Raw genomic sequence first — 17467 nt, 5'->3', positions numbered from 1 at the left:
TATATTATCACTTAAGCAAAAGTCAAAGTATATGACATTTACTGTACTTAAGAATCAAAATAGTAATTTTCTTATACAAAATGTACTTATGTTTTAGAACTAAAAGTATTAGTAGAGGATTTAGAATTGAGCCAGTGGTAGGGCAAGTTGTCTTTCAACTGGAAGGTTGTGGGTTCAATTCCTGGCCCTTCTTCTAGTCTATATATGTCCTTGAGCAAGACACTTGTTTGAACCCTATGTGGTAGGGTTGGAAATCTTCATCATCGAGCGATATGATACGCATCTCGATACACTGCCAACAATTTGATACATTAACGTTTCATGAAATTTACCAGCGATACGATTCTCCCACCTACTACGATACAGTGCGATACAGTACGATTTAATTTTAACACAATGCGATGCAGTGTGATACGATGCGATGCAGAAGAAAATTAAACTATCGAATACATAGTAGTTCTCAAGTTATGGCACTTACAGCATTAAAGCTGGCTGTGACTTTTATTTTGAAACATACACCCTAAAAAAGGCTGGGTTATTTCATTAACCCAACAGCTGGGTTATGAAATGTGTAACCCAATTTGGGTTATTATATGGGTATTGGGTTATTATTTGGGTTATTTTTGTGCAACCCATGCATTGGGTTAAATACAGGTGACCCAGCACTTGGGTTAAATACAGGTGACCCAGCACTTGGGTTGTTTATGCTTTGAACGTCAACAGTCGACTTCTCCCGTCAGCCTTCATCCACCACGAAGCACGGAGCGGACAAACTGATCATTCTCGTCGCAGCGAGCCAAGCTGAAGGTTTGTGCACACTTTATATTTAATCCACATTGTCTGTCTTGCGTTACGTAATAAAGTAGTATGTTTATATTGTCGTTATCATTGAAGCACACACGGATGCAGTTTACCAAATGAATGGATGAAACGTCCATAATACCCGTGGGCTCTTGGGCATGTTTAGTGAGTTAGCCAGCTAGCTCGCTGGTTCGCTAACCTGGCAGCCGGCAGGCAGCGGGCTAATTACCCGGCTGGTTTGCTCACTAGCCCGGTACTCAGCCAGCTCGCCGGTTCGTTGGGCACGCGCAAGCTAACAGGCCAGGTCACCTGCATTTACGTTGCTAGCATACACGTAACGTTAAACCGCCAGCTCGCCGGTTCGTTGGGTGCGCGCGAGCTAACTATCAGTCCAGTTGTTTTGCTAGCATACACGTAACGTTAAACCGCCAGCTCCCCGGTTCGCTGGATGCAATTTAACAAAGCAACTACCAGTGAACTAGCCTGTTAATAAGCTCGCACGCACCCAGCGTATCGGCGAGCTGGCGAAGTACCGGGCGGGCGAGCAAAGCATCGGGAACATTAAAAACGTGTAAGTGCTGATCTGAGAGCATCGCTGCCCACGGCCAAAGTTGTGGCTGATTTGCGGGCTTGGCGCACGATCATATGGGGCCACATAACTCAGTATGTCTCCTGAAATCTTTATTACCTGTAGATCAGACAGGACACTGGGCTGAATAGTTCTAGATGGCCAACATTGTTTATTATATTAAGCCAAATTTTGTCTTTTAATTAAGTTATTTGTCTATTATTGTTCCAGGTCAATGGACACGTTTGTTGTTGGAAAAACTCACACAGTGGCAGCTGACAGACCTCCTTGATAGTTTTAAAGGTAAGCGCATAATTTTAACACTCACAGCAAGAGGGCCTGCATAGCTAGGTAAAGGGATTTTTTTGAAAAGTCATGGAATTGACTGCATTGTATTTTAGTGCTCATTCAGTGTTTCTTGTGTTTTAAGTTAATAAATTGTTACTGAAAATGCATTTTAAATCTAATAGCTTCATGTAATTAGCCCCATATTTTAAGCTGTTCTCCATTGTAAAAAAATAAAGATGTCTTTGTGTTTTGTTTTTGTCTTTCAGATTTGATGAAGAATGAAGAAAGTTATCTTCTTTTAGATGAGGGGACCATCAGGCAGTTGATCATGAAAGTGGGCCCCAGGCTCAAGTTTCTGAGAAACTTTAGATCACTTGTAAGTAGTTAATATCCCTGCAGACGTGAGAGGCTACTACCCCCCCCCCCCCCAAACACACACTCGCACATTATTTTCTTATTTTCATATTTTTCATTTATTTTCTTTCTTGGGTGTTTATGTTCAAAATGTAAAGTTGCATTGAATGTATATAGTTACCTCATGCTCATAACAAGTAATATATGAGACAGTTGTATAGAGATGTAGATGTGTAGAGATATAGATGTATAGATAGATAGATATAGCAAGTTAATGAGCAAGATTGTACATATTCATGTTGTTTTGCACTGTTGTCGATTGTTTTGCATGTTAATCATCTGAAACGGAATAAATATTTTTCTAAGATTATAACATTGTTTAAAAGTGTTTATTGCATAATATATTCGCATGAGCAAATTATAGGATGTATTTTAGAAGGTTTGTAATGTAACTGTTTAAGAGACGGGTATTCTGTTAGTAAAACACAACATCATGATAATCACCATGTTTGAGGTAGAATTATCCCATTGCAGTTTATATGAGTCAGCATTTGGGTGGAATATTCTATAAAGTATAATTTGCATAATATTTAACCAATTCATATGGTAGAATTTACCCAGGGTTGATATTAATTTGACCCATTATTTGAGTATAACAATTAACCAATTCATATGGTAGAATTTACCCAGGGTTGAAGTTAATTTGACCCAGCGATTGAGTATAACAATTAACCAATTCATATGGTAGACTTTACCCAGGGTTGAAGTTAATTTGACCCAGTATATGGGTTAAATATTTAACCCATCCTGTTGGGTTAAAATGGACAACCCAATATGTTGGGTCAAATTAACTACCACTGGGTTGGTCCAATAGTTACCCAGGCGTTGGGTTAAATTCAACCCAAGTTGGGTTGAATTTAACCCAGCATTTTTTAGTGTGTAGGAAATACAACAGAGATCAGAGAGAGCTTAATTGTGCTGAGACACACTGCTTTGAAGCAGAGACAATGGATTGTTCACAGGTATCTCTGGAAATGATACAAGTATAACCTTCAACAACAATCTGAAAAGATAACTTATGTATGAGCCGAATTGTGTTATACCGTTTGCTACCAGTAGATGGCACGAAGCAACTAGTGCATACGTTCTTGTTTACAATAAAAGAAGCACTGAAGAATCGAGTGTCTGCGTAGCTCTGTGTGTAAAAGTGTTTACATATTGACGTAAACAGGAGCAACATAACAACAACTCTTTGTCGACGGGGTTTGAGAAACATTCAAGTCATGTCGTCGATTCAGGTGAGGAGTTTAGTTTGTTGTGCTGCCGGTGTATTCAACAGCGACACGGCACAATATACATATCACATTTGATTTATCCAGCTCTCCACCACGCTTGTAAAAGCCAAAACTTTTCCACACACTTGACGCCAACCAGCGAGTTTATCACGTCAGGTTGTTCCTCCATGCCTCTACCATCTCTGACCTGACTCGCCGCCTCCGGCTGCGGAGAGAACTCTAACCAGAAATAGACCAGTTTTTATAGTTTATATACGTTTATAATAATAGATATTATTCGGTTTACATCGATGCAGATGTTTTAGATACCAAACATCACGAGTTCATTCGGATTTTGAACCGATGCAGACGTTTGCCATCGATGCAAGGGGGGACGGAGGGAAGAAAATATCATTTTTTAAAATATCCAGCTAGTGTAAACGTAGCCTAAAGCAGCTCATCAAGACTAGAAAATCTCTATATAAATACAGACCATTACCAGACGCGCAGCTTGTGAACAGGCAAGGCAGGCAACTGCTTGGGGCCCCGAACCGATAGGGGACCCCCGACACTCGGAGCTTGAGGGCTGTTTTCACTGAAATGAGCAGTGACGACCAGCCGCATCACAGTCCCCCTTAAACAACAATGGCCGATTTGCAATGACATCTCAGTAGGAAACCTCCCTAAAGGGGCCTCACCTCACGTTAACCTGTGTGAAGTTATCGTTCTGCAAGTTGGAAATGAAGCTGAAGGAAAATGAAGAGGGGGAAAAGGAAGAAAAAAAGAGGATGAAGTAAAAAGAAAGAAAGACGCACAGTTGTAAGTGTTGCTGCTGGTGCAGATAATGATATAATGATAACATTAACAGTAAATGACTGCTGTTATTGAACTGTTACTTTGTCTAACTAACTAACTAAAAGGTGGTCATGAGGAATTGCCTGCTGTGGGTTTAGTACCCCTAAGAAATCTATTTACCTTCTATACTTTATATTTTGTTTATACGTTTATAATGTTAGTCATTTGCAGTGTAATGTATATATTTATATTATATATTACGTTTATATGTTTTTTTCAGTAATTTACAGTATTTTTATTGTTCTATATATTTATATTGTTTTATAATGTGTTTTTTTTACTAAGTGTATTTAGTTTTTTAAAAGCTTTTTTACATTATGTTATTGTTCTTAACATTTATATTCTCACATACTTTATTTATTTTCAAATTACAAGGTTTTTTCCATGTTATTATTATTATTATAATTTATAACATAAATGGTGATGAACACTGGTCAGGAGGGGCCCCTGGGAATTTTTGCTTAGGGACCCAACTGACTCCAGAATCTCCTCTGGCCATTACCAACTCTTCTTCTTCTGATTTTATTTGGTGGTACCAGGTAGCAAATTGGACTTTTTATACTATATTTAGTGGCGTAAAAGTCAAAGTTGGTAGAAATGTAAATAACCAAGTAGAGTACGGATACGTGAAGGGCTATAAAGGGTATCAACACCAGCAGCAGCAGCAGCAGCCTCGACCATGCGTCACAACAAGGAAGACGGGGGGGTAAACACTGGCACTGCCACGTGTTTGTCCCCCGTAAACATGCGACAATAAACGGTCTGCCTTCCATCATTAAGGTGTCTACGGACACGGAGACACTTTGTCGTCATTAACCACACACACGCACACGCGCGCGCGCGCGCCGTGAGTTTAAAAAGGTTAGCGTAATCCCGTTAAAGCCCCTGCTCCACTCACTAGCATCATTCATTCATTCTTACACAAACCTTTAAGCCTCTTTCTCGTGTCACTTTGCTGTCATTCTTACCTCGGTACGTGAGCGTCGGCGCTTTTAAGTGAAGTCTGCGGAACACGTATCACCTCCGTCTCCCGCTAATAATTCAGTTGTAAGAAGTTACATCACCGAGGGTTTCCCCCCTCCCTCCTACATTCTTCTTCTGTCTCACTCCGACTAACGAGTTCTTCTTTAAGCCCCGCCCACCTTCACTCCAAATTGAGTGGGGGTAGGCATCTCGTGTGTGTGTGTGCAGAGGCGATTCTAGAGTCTGTAGGGGGCCCTAAGCAAAACATTCCCAGGGGGCCCTTCCTTCCAACCAGTGTTTATCACCATTATGTTACAAATAATCTGACACCAACAAAAAAAACGTATGAGTTCAAGTCCAGCATGAATGAAATAACATGGGAAAAACCTTGTAATTAAAAAAGTATGTGAAAATATAAATGTAAAGAACAATAAAATACTGTAAATAGCTTTTAAGAAACTATATAAACTTAGTAAAAAAACAAAAATACATTACACCGTAAAGAACCCACATTATAATACGATATAAATATATAGAACAATAAAATACTTTAAATAACTGGAAAAAAAACATATATAAACTGAGTAATAAAGATATGCATTACACTGTACACACAATAATCCTCTTCATTTTCCAACTTGCAGAACGATAACTTCACACAGGTTAACGTGAGGTGGGGCCCCTTTAGGGAGGTTTCCTACTGAGATGTCATTGCAAATCACCCATTGTTTTTTAAGGGGGACTGGGATGCGGCTGGTCACTGCACATTTCAGTAAAAACAGCCCTAAGACTCCGAGTGTCGGGGGCCCCCTATCGGCTCGGGGCCCCAAGCAGTTGCCTGCCTTGCTGTGTGTGTGTGTGTTGGGGGGAGTGGGGGATAACAGTGTCTGTGCTCAAAGATATGGCACTATCTCAGAGATATTCAGTTGTTTCTGGTCACAAAATCAACACTAAAAACACAAACAATGACGCTCTTCCTCATGGCATCAGCGCGTTCAAAGTTTCTCATTACGTATAAATGAGAACGTAAATGTATGCACAATTTAATCATCTAATTTTGACGATTGTACACCATTCCAGTGTGAAATATTGACAATTCCCGTCAATTAAAAATATAATAAAACATCCTAAGTCAAGTGTCGTTTTTAAACTATTCCAAACTATTTGTTTCCGTACTAATTTAAAGCTGCACTATGCAACTTTTCCAAGCGAGCTGAGCCGATACGAAAATGCGGGAATTGTGTCGCGATTCAAATCGGACAATGTGGAACGGTAACAAAGATTCTACAAAATCAACATTTAGCAAGAAAATGTCTTAAAGATCACATAGAGTGGTCCTATCGCACACATACATATGAGTTATGGAGGTCTACTTACATACATTGACTTGTTTTTATGGTCATAACCTTCTAATTGCTGGAAACGAGCCGATCTCACCCCCCGAGAAGACGGACTGTGTTGTGATTGGCCAATACCTGGAAGTGACATGATCAGAACACCAGCTCTCAGAAGCGCAGCGCCCCCCTCTGGAACGGTGGATGCACTGCTATGCATTATCAAAACATTGTTTTAACAATGTTTAAAAATAGCTTTGTCAAGGGAAGCTCGACTAGCGTGAGCTATAACGCGATTAGAACGCGCCGCTAGTTTGTTCAGAATCAGCCGGATGACGTATCTGCTTCTTCGTGATTTTTGTAGTAAAACCACTTGAAGCTCAGTTTCACCTGTTCAATACGGGGTGATGTGGGCCGCGTGACAATTGGACGAACCGGTTTTTGATTGACAGCGCTGCGTAAACAAACGCGACAGCGGAGCCTTTTCTGCGTCGGTCCTGCGTGGATTTTGCGAAAGAAGTCTGTCAACAAATAGCTTGTTGTTGCTCTGCGATATATAGCCAATTTTAATTGGTACATCCATCCATCTTCTACCGCTTTATCCTCCACATGAGGGTCGCAGAGCATACATAGGGCGAAAGGCGGGGTCACATCCTGGACAGATATATATAATCCCCATTTTGCATGTTTTTGGACTGTGGGAGGAAGTCGGCGAACCCGGAGAAAACCCACACACACACAGGGAGCACATGCAAACTCCATGCAGTAGGACCCTTGTTTTGACCGGGTTCCGAACCCAGGTCTTCTTACTGCAAAGGCAGGAATGTTCCATTTCATGTACATAAATAAAAGAAAAACACTATTATAGCATTTCGTTTCCTTGTTCGAGTTTAAAATGTATGTGTAAAAAATACTCTGATATGAGCTTTCCCTGTGCCGGATAACCTGAACCGCATAGAGGCGAGCCGAGCCATGCCGTACTAAACCGTAATGGGTGTGGGGGGGGCATCAATATAGGTGCTCCTAACACACATGGAAGGAGAAGGGTGAAGCGAGGAGGAGGAGTGATCAGCCGCAACATGCAACTTCACCAGAGATAGTGCTCAATTTTTACGCACTGCACCTTTAATCAGCTCCGTCTGACACACTGTATTTTATTGTCTCTGTCCACACAGACGCACGCGCGCACGCGCGCGGGCACGCACGCACACAGTGTTACCTGCAGCCTTCACTATGATGATGACATAGGTGTTAATGATGAGTGAATGCGGCGCTGCAGACGCTCACAGGTGTGGTGAAGTCTCTACAGGCTGCAGCTGCAGCAGCGGCGGCGGGGACACGTCGGGGTCTCCGGTCCACGGACACAGTGGGTGTGTGTGTGTGTGTGGAGCGGATGACACATGATGCAGATGTTTTGTGCAGTTTTTTGTTTTTATTGCTATGACATGCACATAAAAACACACGCGCGCGCACACACACCGGCTTTACCTTGTTTTCGGAGCAATCAGGTTGTTGAGGCTCCAGGAGAACGCGCAGGGAGGAGGAGGAGGAGGAGGAGGAGGAGGAAGGAGAGACACGCGTGCATGTGCGGTGACGGTCAGATGCTGGAGTGAGAGGAGGGAGGAGAAAATTGGGCTTGTCATGAAATGGTTTGGCAACTCCCAAAAAACGTTCGGTTAAAAAAAAAAAAAAAGAAGAAGATTGTGTGTGTGCGCGTGGACAGCATGCAAATTGGGTATTAAAAAATAAAACCATACACTTAATTAGGTCCACATAATCGTCTTCTATTGTCCTATTACAAAGACTCCTAAAAATAAAACTTAAAAAATACATTATAAATAATAATAATAATAATAATAATAATAATACAGAATAAATAGTGAATATAAAAGAAAATGTAAGTATTAAAATGTACATTTAAAAAAGAGAAATTGACTATGGCACACTTTTTATATAATTATATGAAAGTTGTTGAGGTGCTTTTGAGTTAAACTAAGCATACAAATACAAATACATGTATATGTAAACTTCATAATTATTATTTTCCCGACTAATCGACTGCTTGTTTGGTCCCAAAGCTGGAAATGATATACACACACACACACACATATATATACACACACACACACACACACACACACACATATATATACATACATATACATATATATACATATATATATATACATATATATATACATACACATACATATATACGTATATATATATTCATATACATATATATACGTATATATATATACACATATATACAAACACATATATACATACATATGTATATATATACATACACATACATATAAACACACATAACACACACATACATATAAACACATATATATACACACATACATATATACATATACATATACATATACATATACATATATATATACATATTCTACACATTCCAGTTCAAACCATGCTTCTGTTTCAGCACTAAAGTTTCCCCTCAAAGTGTCCCTTTCACACAGATTCTTTGCAGCCGGCTGCACGTGTCATGTCAATCCTGTTGCTATGCAACACAGCAGCTTGGAGACTTAACCCCAGGTCTCTCTCCCTTTCTCTCCTTTTATTCCTCTTTGACTCTCAGGGACAGGTGTCTGAGACACATACTGGTAATCCGTAGCTACGAACACCGACCATCTATTATGTCCATGTAATTATATACACATGCTTCAGCGGGTATATAGGGTGTGGAGGTTGTGGATAAATCAAACGCATGCACACAGACAGACAGACAAACTTCACTGGGGACTTATCGCCATTACAGACACGTTTTGTTTTAAAAGAGTTAGATACAAATGATTTATTGTCTTATACTGAAATAAGTTGGTTATTAATGGACTGAAATGATTGCTTTGTCTTTCTGTCTGGTTGAAAAATTTAATATGAAATTGAAAATGTAGATGAAAATTACTTTTTTAAACTTTATTTTACTGAGAAGTCATATTGAGACGAGTAAAACCTGGTCTGGACTGGATCATATGGCAGGAACATACATGCAAATTGCACCAAAAACAACATATAGAAATAGTGTAGACCAAGGGTGTCAAAGGTACGGACCGCGGGCCAGAACCGGCCCTCCACAGGGTCCGAACCCGGCCTCCAGGATGAATTATGAAAATGTCACATCATGATTTCAATTTTTCGGTAACAGACACCTGTGACTAATTTCATTAAAGGTAAAACTATAAAAATGTAAAAGGGAATCAGTCATTTTTAGTTAATTTAAGCAACTCCAGGTCACAAGATAAGTTTAGGACTATATAAAAGGGACAAAGATGTCAAGATAAAGTAAATGATATAGATGATGATCAGTGTAGAAATGCAGCTAAGGATTAGTTTCTCGATTGATGCAGTAACGGTTTGGTCCACAAACCTGGAAACGATGACGTTCTCAAATGTCTTGTTTTGTCCAGAAACTGAAAAATGATTGCGTTTTTAATGATTTAATGATGAACAAGGGACTGGTGCTCAAATAAAGTCACTTAAATCACCTTTCTTCTCCATCCTGATGCTCAGTTTGAACTCCAACAAGGTCATCACGACTGCACCTAAGTACCTTTATAAAGTGACCACACACAAATACATAGATATGCCTTTGAATCTCGTTTGTGTGTGTATTTTTCACTCACAGTCACTGTGATGTAACACTGCCCCCGCGTGGCTGACAGCGGCAGCTGCAGGTCCATGATGTCAGCTGAATGTCTGTTAAAAGAAAAAGAAAAAAGGAAGAGTTTTTCGTTGTCGTTATAACGCAGCACAAACACTTAACTGAGCACCTTTTAATCTGGTTTTAATATGAATTCAAAGTCTCTTCTTGATCTCATTAAACTGAATGAACCGAGTATTCGGACAAAAAAAAGATATTTAAGCTCTAAATGAAAAACAATACGGAAGTTGCATTAACATGAACTACCTAATGGTTGTTTTTTTTAAGATGATTAAAACTGAAGCAGGGTTTAATTACAAATTTAACCAGGTGTGCACACAATCAGCCAGAGTATATGACACTCCAGACTGCATGGAGAAACTGAGCCAAAGGGGACACCTAGTGGAGAAACGTAGGAAGGACAAGAAGCAGAAAACACCCGTCATCAAATCTTTATCAGTCGCATGTTTCAGAAATTTGATAAATGATTCTAGCCTGTACTCATGTCATTGGGTTATTACAATACGCATGTGCAGTATATACAGGTTATAATAACAAATGCATGAAAAACCCTCATTTAATTAGTGTACGTTTGTGGTAGTTTATGTATAATTAGTGCCCGAGCACTCGCACAGTGGTGCAACGACCTGTTTTAATTATTTTAAGGCACTAAATGTTGGTTTAAAAAAAAATATATATATATATATATATAAATGACATAAAATAAGGGTAATATTTAAAAGTTATGCAAAATGGCTCAGTGGCACCCCCAAAAGGTGGAGCAAAAAGTTGCTCCAAATTTCAGGACACTAGGTGGAAACATGTCGCAGACCCAAGACGAACAAAAGAGTTTACTGGGACCACGGCCTCATCTCAACAGGAAGTCAGCCATTTTTGAATTTGGTGTCCACATCTTTTCATCCGATTTTGCACGTTTTCGTAAAAAAGGAACAAACTATTCACTGCAAACAGTTAGCGCCCCATAATATTCACCATGCACTGCCCGACCTGCTTGAAACGTCATACGGTGACACAAGAGACCGACTCAGAACACGTCTACGAACATGTGAACTTCACCCAACAGGAAGTGAGCCATTTTTAATTTGGCCGCCGCTTTACCGCGAAAAACAGGAAGTGGCCTGTAACTTCAAAACTTCTTCTGAGACAAGAGAATGGGCCAGAAAACATCAGCACATGAAAATTAAGTCGAGAGCATAGCACCACCTGCTGGCAGCACAATCATTACTTTAGTATGAAGAATTGCCATCTTCTACCGTTTTATCCTCAAATTAAATTTAATGCATATTGTTCTTAAAAGGAATCATTCAGATTCACCACAGAACATTTAATCTATTGGATTAAAAAAAAAAACTCAATATATTTTGACCATTCAAAGTGGGAAAATTTGCCACTTAATTGCAGTGTTGTAAATGAACACCAGGGAGCAGTCTTTGACAAGCAGTGACACAAACCAAGCCTCGTTTCGTTTCACTACCTGTTTGTTGTCATATCCAATGTCACACCTATAGTTTATCTATACTCTGGATTACAGTGTGGTATAGATTACATGAGGTTTAAATCTTGTGAAAAGACATGGACAGATTAGAGTGTATGAAATCCAATTTAATCTCATCCATTCATGTTGTGATGATACACAATGCCGTGTGTGTACATCTCTCCAAGACTGTGACCAACATTAATGGACTATTTGAAGGGTAAGGGTTTGGGATTTAGTAGTGATGTTTAAGGTTAAGGAATGCATCATGTAATATGTCATCATGTAAAAATGCAAAACCAGCATGTGTGTGTGTACTCTTGGTAACAAGGAAAAGGAAAATGTATATTTGCAAAATTAATTTTATTTTCAGCCCTTGAGTAAATAAAAACTGCATTCTTATTCCAGTACAGAGTTTGATGCAAGGGATTTACTTCATTCTTTTTAAAAAACAACACACATTCCATGGCAAAAATACAAAAGTATTGAGTCACCAAAACATTGATTAAAAAAATAAATGTCAGGTTATGGTTTGATTGGATGCTTGAGATTGTCGTTGTTCTGAATGTTTTTGTCTTTACTCGAGAACACCTTCACAAAACTAGAGAATTGTATAAAGCGTCTGCGTCTCTATAAAAATACGCCGTGTATAAAAACAAAAAACGTGGAATAATACAATTAGACTTTTAAAAACCCTGACCTCATTGAAGCAATATCAAAGATGCATGTAAACATTAGAAAAAATATTTTTTACACATTATGTACAGTGGGACCTGCCCACAGTGAGTCTTAGTCAGTAAGTTCTCACTAATAATCAAATAAGTTATTTAAAAGACAGGGCGTGGAAAAGTCTTAAATAATCAAAACTACTATAACTTACAGCCAAAAAAAAAAATTTCATATATGCACATACGGGTTCAAAAACACCTGTTTCATGGAGGCACTTGTTCCTATAAGAGTACATTGGTTTAAGGTTGCTCCAAAAGGCACTTTCACACACTTTGACCATGACTCCACACAAAGTGGAGTGCGTACAAAAACAACGTCCAGTGTGGACTACATGTGCCTCTTCATGTGCAGAGCCAGGTGATCCGAGCGGGAGAAGGCGCGCTCACAGAGGTGACACTGGAAAGGCCTGTGTCCCGTGTGTTTCCTGAAGTGCCGGGTCAGCTCATCTGACCTCGCAAACTTCCAGCCACAGCCTTCCCAGTTACAGTGGTAGGGCTTTTCACCTGAGGGATTAAAAGAAGGGGGGATTCATTAGGATGACAGTCTGGAAATTAAAAGACTTTCATGAATTATAAATGATGGTTTGTTATTGAAAAAGGACAAGTTACGCTGCTCACCTGTGTGTGTCCGCATGTGGGCTTTGAGGTGGGAGCTCTTGGTGTAAGTCTTCCCACAGCCGGGGAACTCGCAGCTGTGCGTCGCCGTGCGTTTTCTCGCCCACGACCTGCGGCCTCGCTTTTGTTTGACGCTGCCCGCGTCGTCTTGCGCGTAAAACTCCAGCAGTGACGGCGACGAGGGCGGCGTGAGCATCATTCCCTGCATGGAGGCTGGATGGTGCTGCTGGTGAACGCGCACCGGCTCCCTGTGCACGGTGTACTGTCCGTGGAACGCTGGCACTCTCTGGTGCGTGAACTGCGCCTGGTACGGCGCGCTCATGAACTGGCTCTGGTGATGATGGTGGTGGTGGTGTTGATGGTGCGAGTTCATCTGTGTCAGATGACAGTCCATGTGTCCCTGAGGAACAGCGTGCTGGTGCAGGTGGTGCGCGCCGTACCCGGGAACAGCGGCGTGGTGGTGCGCAAAAGCTGCAGGGTGCACGTTGATTATCTGCTGCTTGTCAAACACTTGTCCCATAAAGTCTCCACCTGCAGCAACAGCCGCCGCCATCATACAAGACTGATCTACAGGCTCGTCCTTAATGATTTTGTATCCAACTGGCGGAGGAGCGTTGGCCACTTGATGGTGAGCGGGAGAAGTCGGGATAGTGACGGGATTCAACGATCGCAGCTCGGTGTACTCCCGGCTGTCCCTCGGTGTACCTGTGCTGTCCGGGGAAGCCTCCCCCGGGTAGCTCATGTCAGGCGTGAGCAGCTCCGCCATGAGGCTGCGCACCGACGTGGAGACCGTGAAGCTCGCGGTGGCGCGGTAACTCTGCGCGGCCACGTGAGGCGAGGGATAGTCGCTGCAGTCCGGGACTGAACCGCAGCTCTCCGGAGACTCCGGCAGCGAATACGCGCACTGCGGAGGAGACACGCCGCTGCCGCTGCTGTTGCTCACAACATCGGACTCTATGGAGTTGGATAAAATGAACTCGAGGTCCAAGAACTTCCCCAGCTCGTCGTCGTCTTTGGGAGGCAGAGCGGGAGACTGCACGATACTGAACTCCACTTCAATCAGCGGCTTGTCTGCGCCACCTGTTGCGCTGTTGCGCGCACACTCATCCACCTTGCATAGCTGTACGAGAGAGAGAGAGAGGGGGGAAAACATGAAGTGAGCATTCCAGTCTGGTCTGAACCAACACGGCCCGAGCACACACTCAAACGTCGCCTTTAACGTTTACGCATCTACTTACGTCGTCAAAGCGTTTCTCCTCCATGATTTGGACACTCGGGAACGACGTCACGGAGGGCATCGCAGCTTCAGCCACAGCCATTGCTGAGCGGCCCTGATTGCTTCGGGAATCGAGTCGCAACAAGTACAGAGCGCGTGAAAACACACTCAGTTCTTTACGTCCATATAGAGCTGTGACTCGGTGGTGACGCGGAGCAGCTGTGGAGGCGCTCCAGGATTCAGGATGTAAGTACAGTATCAACAGTGGTGACGGAGCTTCTTATAAGTCCGGTGTCCCAAAAGTGTGGGGGGGGCGTGGCTTTAACTCCACCCCCTCCCCACAACACACACACAAACAGCCCCCCCCCCCCCCCCCCCCCACACACACACACGTCACCTGACAGCGCAAACAAAGGTAAAATGACAATTAATGGACCGAAGCAGGTTTGCTGTTTAAGTTTTTAAAGCTGTATATAAATGACAGAGTTATTAGACATTTAAGAAACTGATGGAACTTTTGAAACATACACACCAACAACTTGTATATGTATATATACACATCTATATATCTATACATAGATGTGTATAGATACACACACATTCCCAACCGCTGTTTTTTCAGGCGTGTGGAAATTCTCCTGCACTCAAACGATTTCCCTCACATGAGACCCAGTATTTGTCCTGAGGCGCACAAACACGCACACACAACACACGCAAACACGCACGCACGCGGGCGATACCGACCCTGCGCACAGACTTTTCTTACATATTCCGAAAGAACAACAACAACAACAACAAAAGGCTGGCACAAGTTTGTCTCTTCCATCACATGCTCTTATTTTATTTATTTTTTGCTCCTAAGTCTCCCACAGTTTCATTCCAGCCTCCTCAAACACACATTTACACATCATCAATAATGTGTCTCGACTTGATCCCAGTGTTGAACGCAAACACAAACGTGTGAAGTGGAGGCTCATTCCCGGAGCCCATCGAAACAACCTGTTAATCTGGATGTCAACAAAAGGAACCATACATGTTCCTCCTCCACCAACAACAGCAGCCCCGCACTGCATGCCCTGCAGCCATCACTGCTGTGGTGGTAATGGTTCAGGTGGACGCGGGTCTCCACTGTGGAGAAGGACAACTGTCATTTGCGTGTTTACTTTCACAGTTATATATTTATTTAATTATTTATTGCACCACGGTTGGTTTAATAACGACTAAGCATGTGCACACACACACACACACTGGTAGAACAAAAATACCACAACATCTTAACTGATTGACAGGAAAACAACAGGAGCAAAAAACCTTTGACCCCCTTTTCACTCCTTAAAAGAGGTTAAAGAGTGACTTATATATATTTATTCATCTGTATTTTCACCCAAAAATAAATACTACTAAACAACAATCAAATGTATGTCCACTCCAAATATCCACCCCATGTCAAAAACAATAAATAATATTAAAGTTTAATCTGAAATTGTTTCTTCATTTGTACATGTAATTAAATGTATTCTCATATATATATTATACCAGTCTGAACATATACATACATATATATTTATATATATATACATATACATATAGATGTATATGTATATGTATATATATATATATATATATATATATGTATATATGTATATATATATATATATGTGTATATATATATATATATATATAAATATATATATGTGTGTGTATATATATATATATATATATATGTATATACATACATATATATATACATATATATACACACACACATACATATACACACACACATATATATACATATACACACACACACATATATATACATATATACACACACACACATATATATACATATATACACACACACATATATATATGTATACACACATATATATATATATACACACATATATATATATATACACACATATATATATGTACGGATGTAAATAAGTGACTGTGTAAAAGAGTGAGGCCATAATTCTACGAGGACTAACATGTTGGAACTAGAGCTGCAACTTACGATTATTTTCATCATCGATCAATCTGTTGATTATTTCCTCGATTAATCGGTCGGTCCATAAAATGTTAAAAGTAAAATGTTAAAAATAAAAAAATTAAAGTTTTTTGTCAAACCTGGAAATGGCGATGTTCTCCAATGTCTTGTTTTGTCCACAAACCAAAATGATTCAGTTTTAATGATTTCTTTGTGATGTGGAGCAAAGAAAAAGAAAATATTCACATTTAAGAAGCTAAAACAATCAGAAATCTTTTTAATAATTATCAAAATAGTTAATTATAAAATAGTTGATTCATTTAGTAATTGATTAATCATGTGAAAATGTCCTTTTACGTATTTTTTAAGTGTGCTTCCTGTGACATTGACCTAATTACAAAATATTTTACATATTCTAACCTAAATAAAGTCAATACTTTGACTTTTGGATTAGATTATAAAGAAAATAAAGCGCATATAAGTTGTAAACGAATGTCTGTGTGTGTGTTAGCGCTCTCTGCTGCAGGTGTAGTGGTGGAGTGGCAGCGTCCTGCAGCTCTCTGCCTTTTATACTCCGTTATTTTTAAAACCCCGCTGTGCTTACGCAAAACCAATTCCGCTTCTGTCTGTGTGCCAAATGGAAATGGACTCTGTTTCCTGAGGAAAAGTAGACGCTTCCTCTACTTTCACTCTGCGGTCACCTTCAGCTCCAACACACACACACACACACGGCTCGACATTACTTGATTGAAACTAACATTTATGAATTTTGACCTATGAAAACATTATAATCCGAGTAACACGTATTGTCTACATTCACTAAATGTCACGACATGATCAGAATACTCCACATATCTTACTATTTATTGCTTACTCAAAGTATGACCTTATTTTAACCATAAAAAGGGCCACGAAAAGGTTTTACTGCACGTTGAAATAGCGTATTAACGATTTGAAATGAAGAAAAACAACAAGTTGTATTTAGAAAAACACTGTAGTTGTGCACGAACACCAGATTCTGCGTGTTAAATTTGAAACTTGAACAGTATAAAACATACTTAAAGTCACATTTGTGAGTTTTTGGCCAAAAAACTCTCCCCTCTCTGGTGACAAAAACGCTGATTTGCCAGCTTCCTGCAAATTACCGTAATAACCACACGTCGCTGAATTGACTTGCAATTTCTCAGCTTACAAAAACCGTTGGAATTACGCTAATGCGAGGTCTTTGATATGCAAACAATACTTATACACACGTATATCATTTTTATATAAATGCATTGAAAACATGCCGCGTGCTTCCATGCATGAGC

General features: G+C 40.4%; 1 protein-coding gene across 1 annotated transcript; it reads right to left on the bottom strand.

Moving 5' to 3' along the window:
- Positions 1-12276: 12276 nt before the first annotated feature.
- Positions 12277-14267, bottom strand: klf17 (Kruppel like factor 17; the record flags this gene model as incomplete). The annotated part of the gene is made up of 3 exons (XM_083888941.1): positions 12277-12837; positions 12952-14068; positions 14187-14267. 3 exons carry the CDS (start codon positions 14265-14267, stop codon positions 12662-12664), a joined length of 1374 nt encoding a protein of 457 aa, XP_083745067.1. The 3' UTR covers positions 12277-12661.
- Positions 14268-17467: the final 3200 nt, after the last annotated feature.

The sequence above is a fragment of the Microchirus variegatus genome, assembly GCF_963457635.1.
Source record: "Microchirus variegatus genome assembly, chromosome: 5".
Taxonomy (NCBI): Eukaryota; Metazoa; Chordata; class Actinopteri; order Pleuronectiformes; family Soleidae; genus Microchirus; species Microchirus variegatus.
The sequence above is the reverse complement of the archived record's forward strand: the minus strand, read 5'-3'. Positions and strand labels throughout refer to the sequence as shown.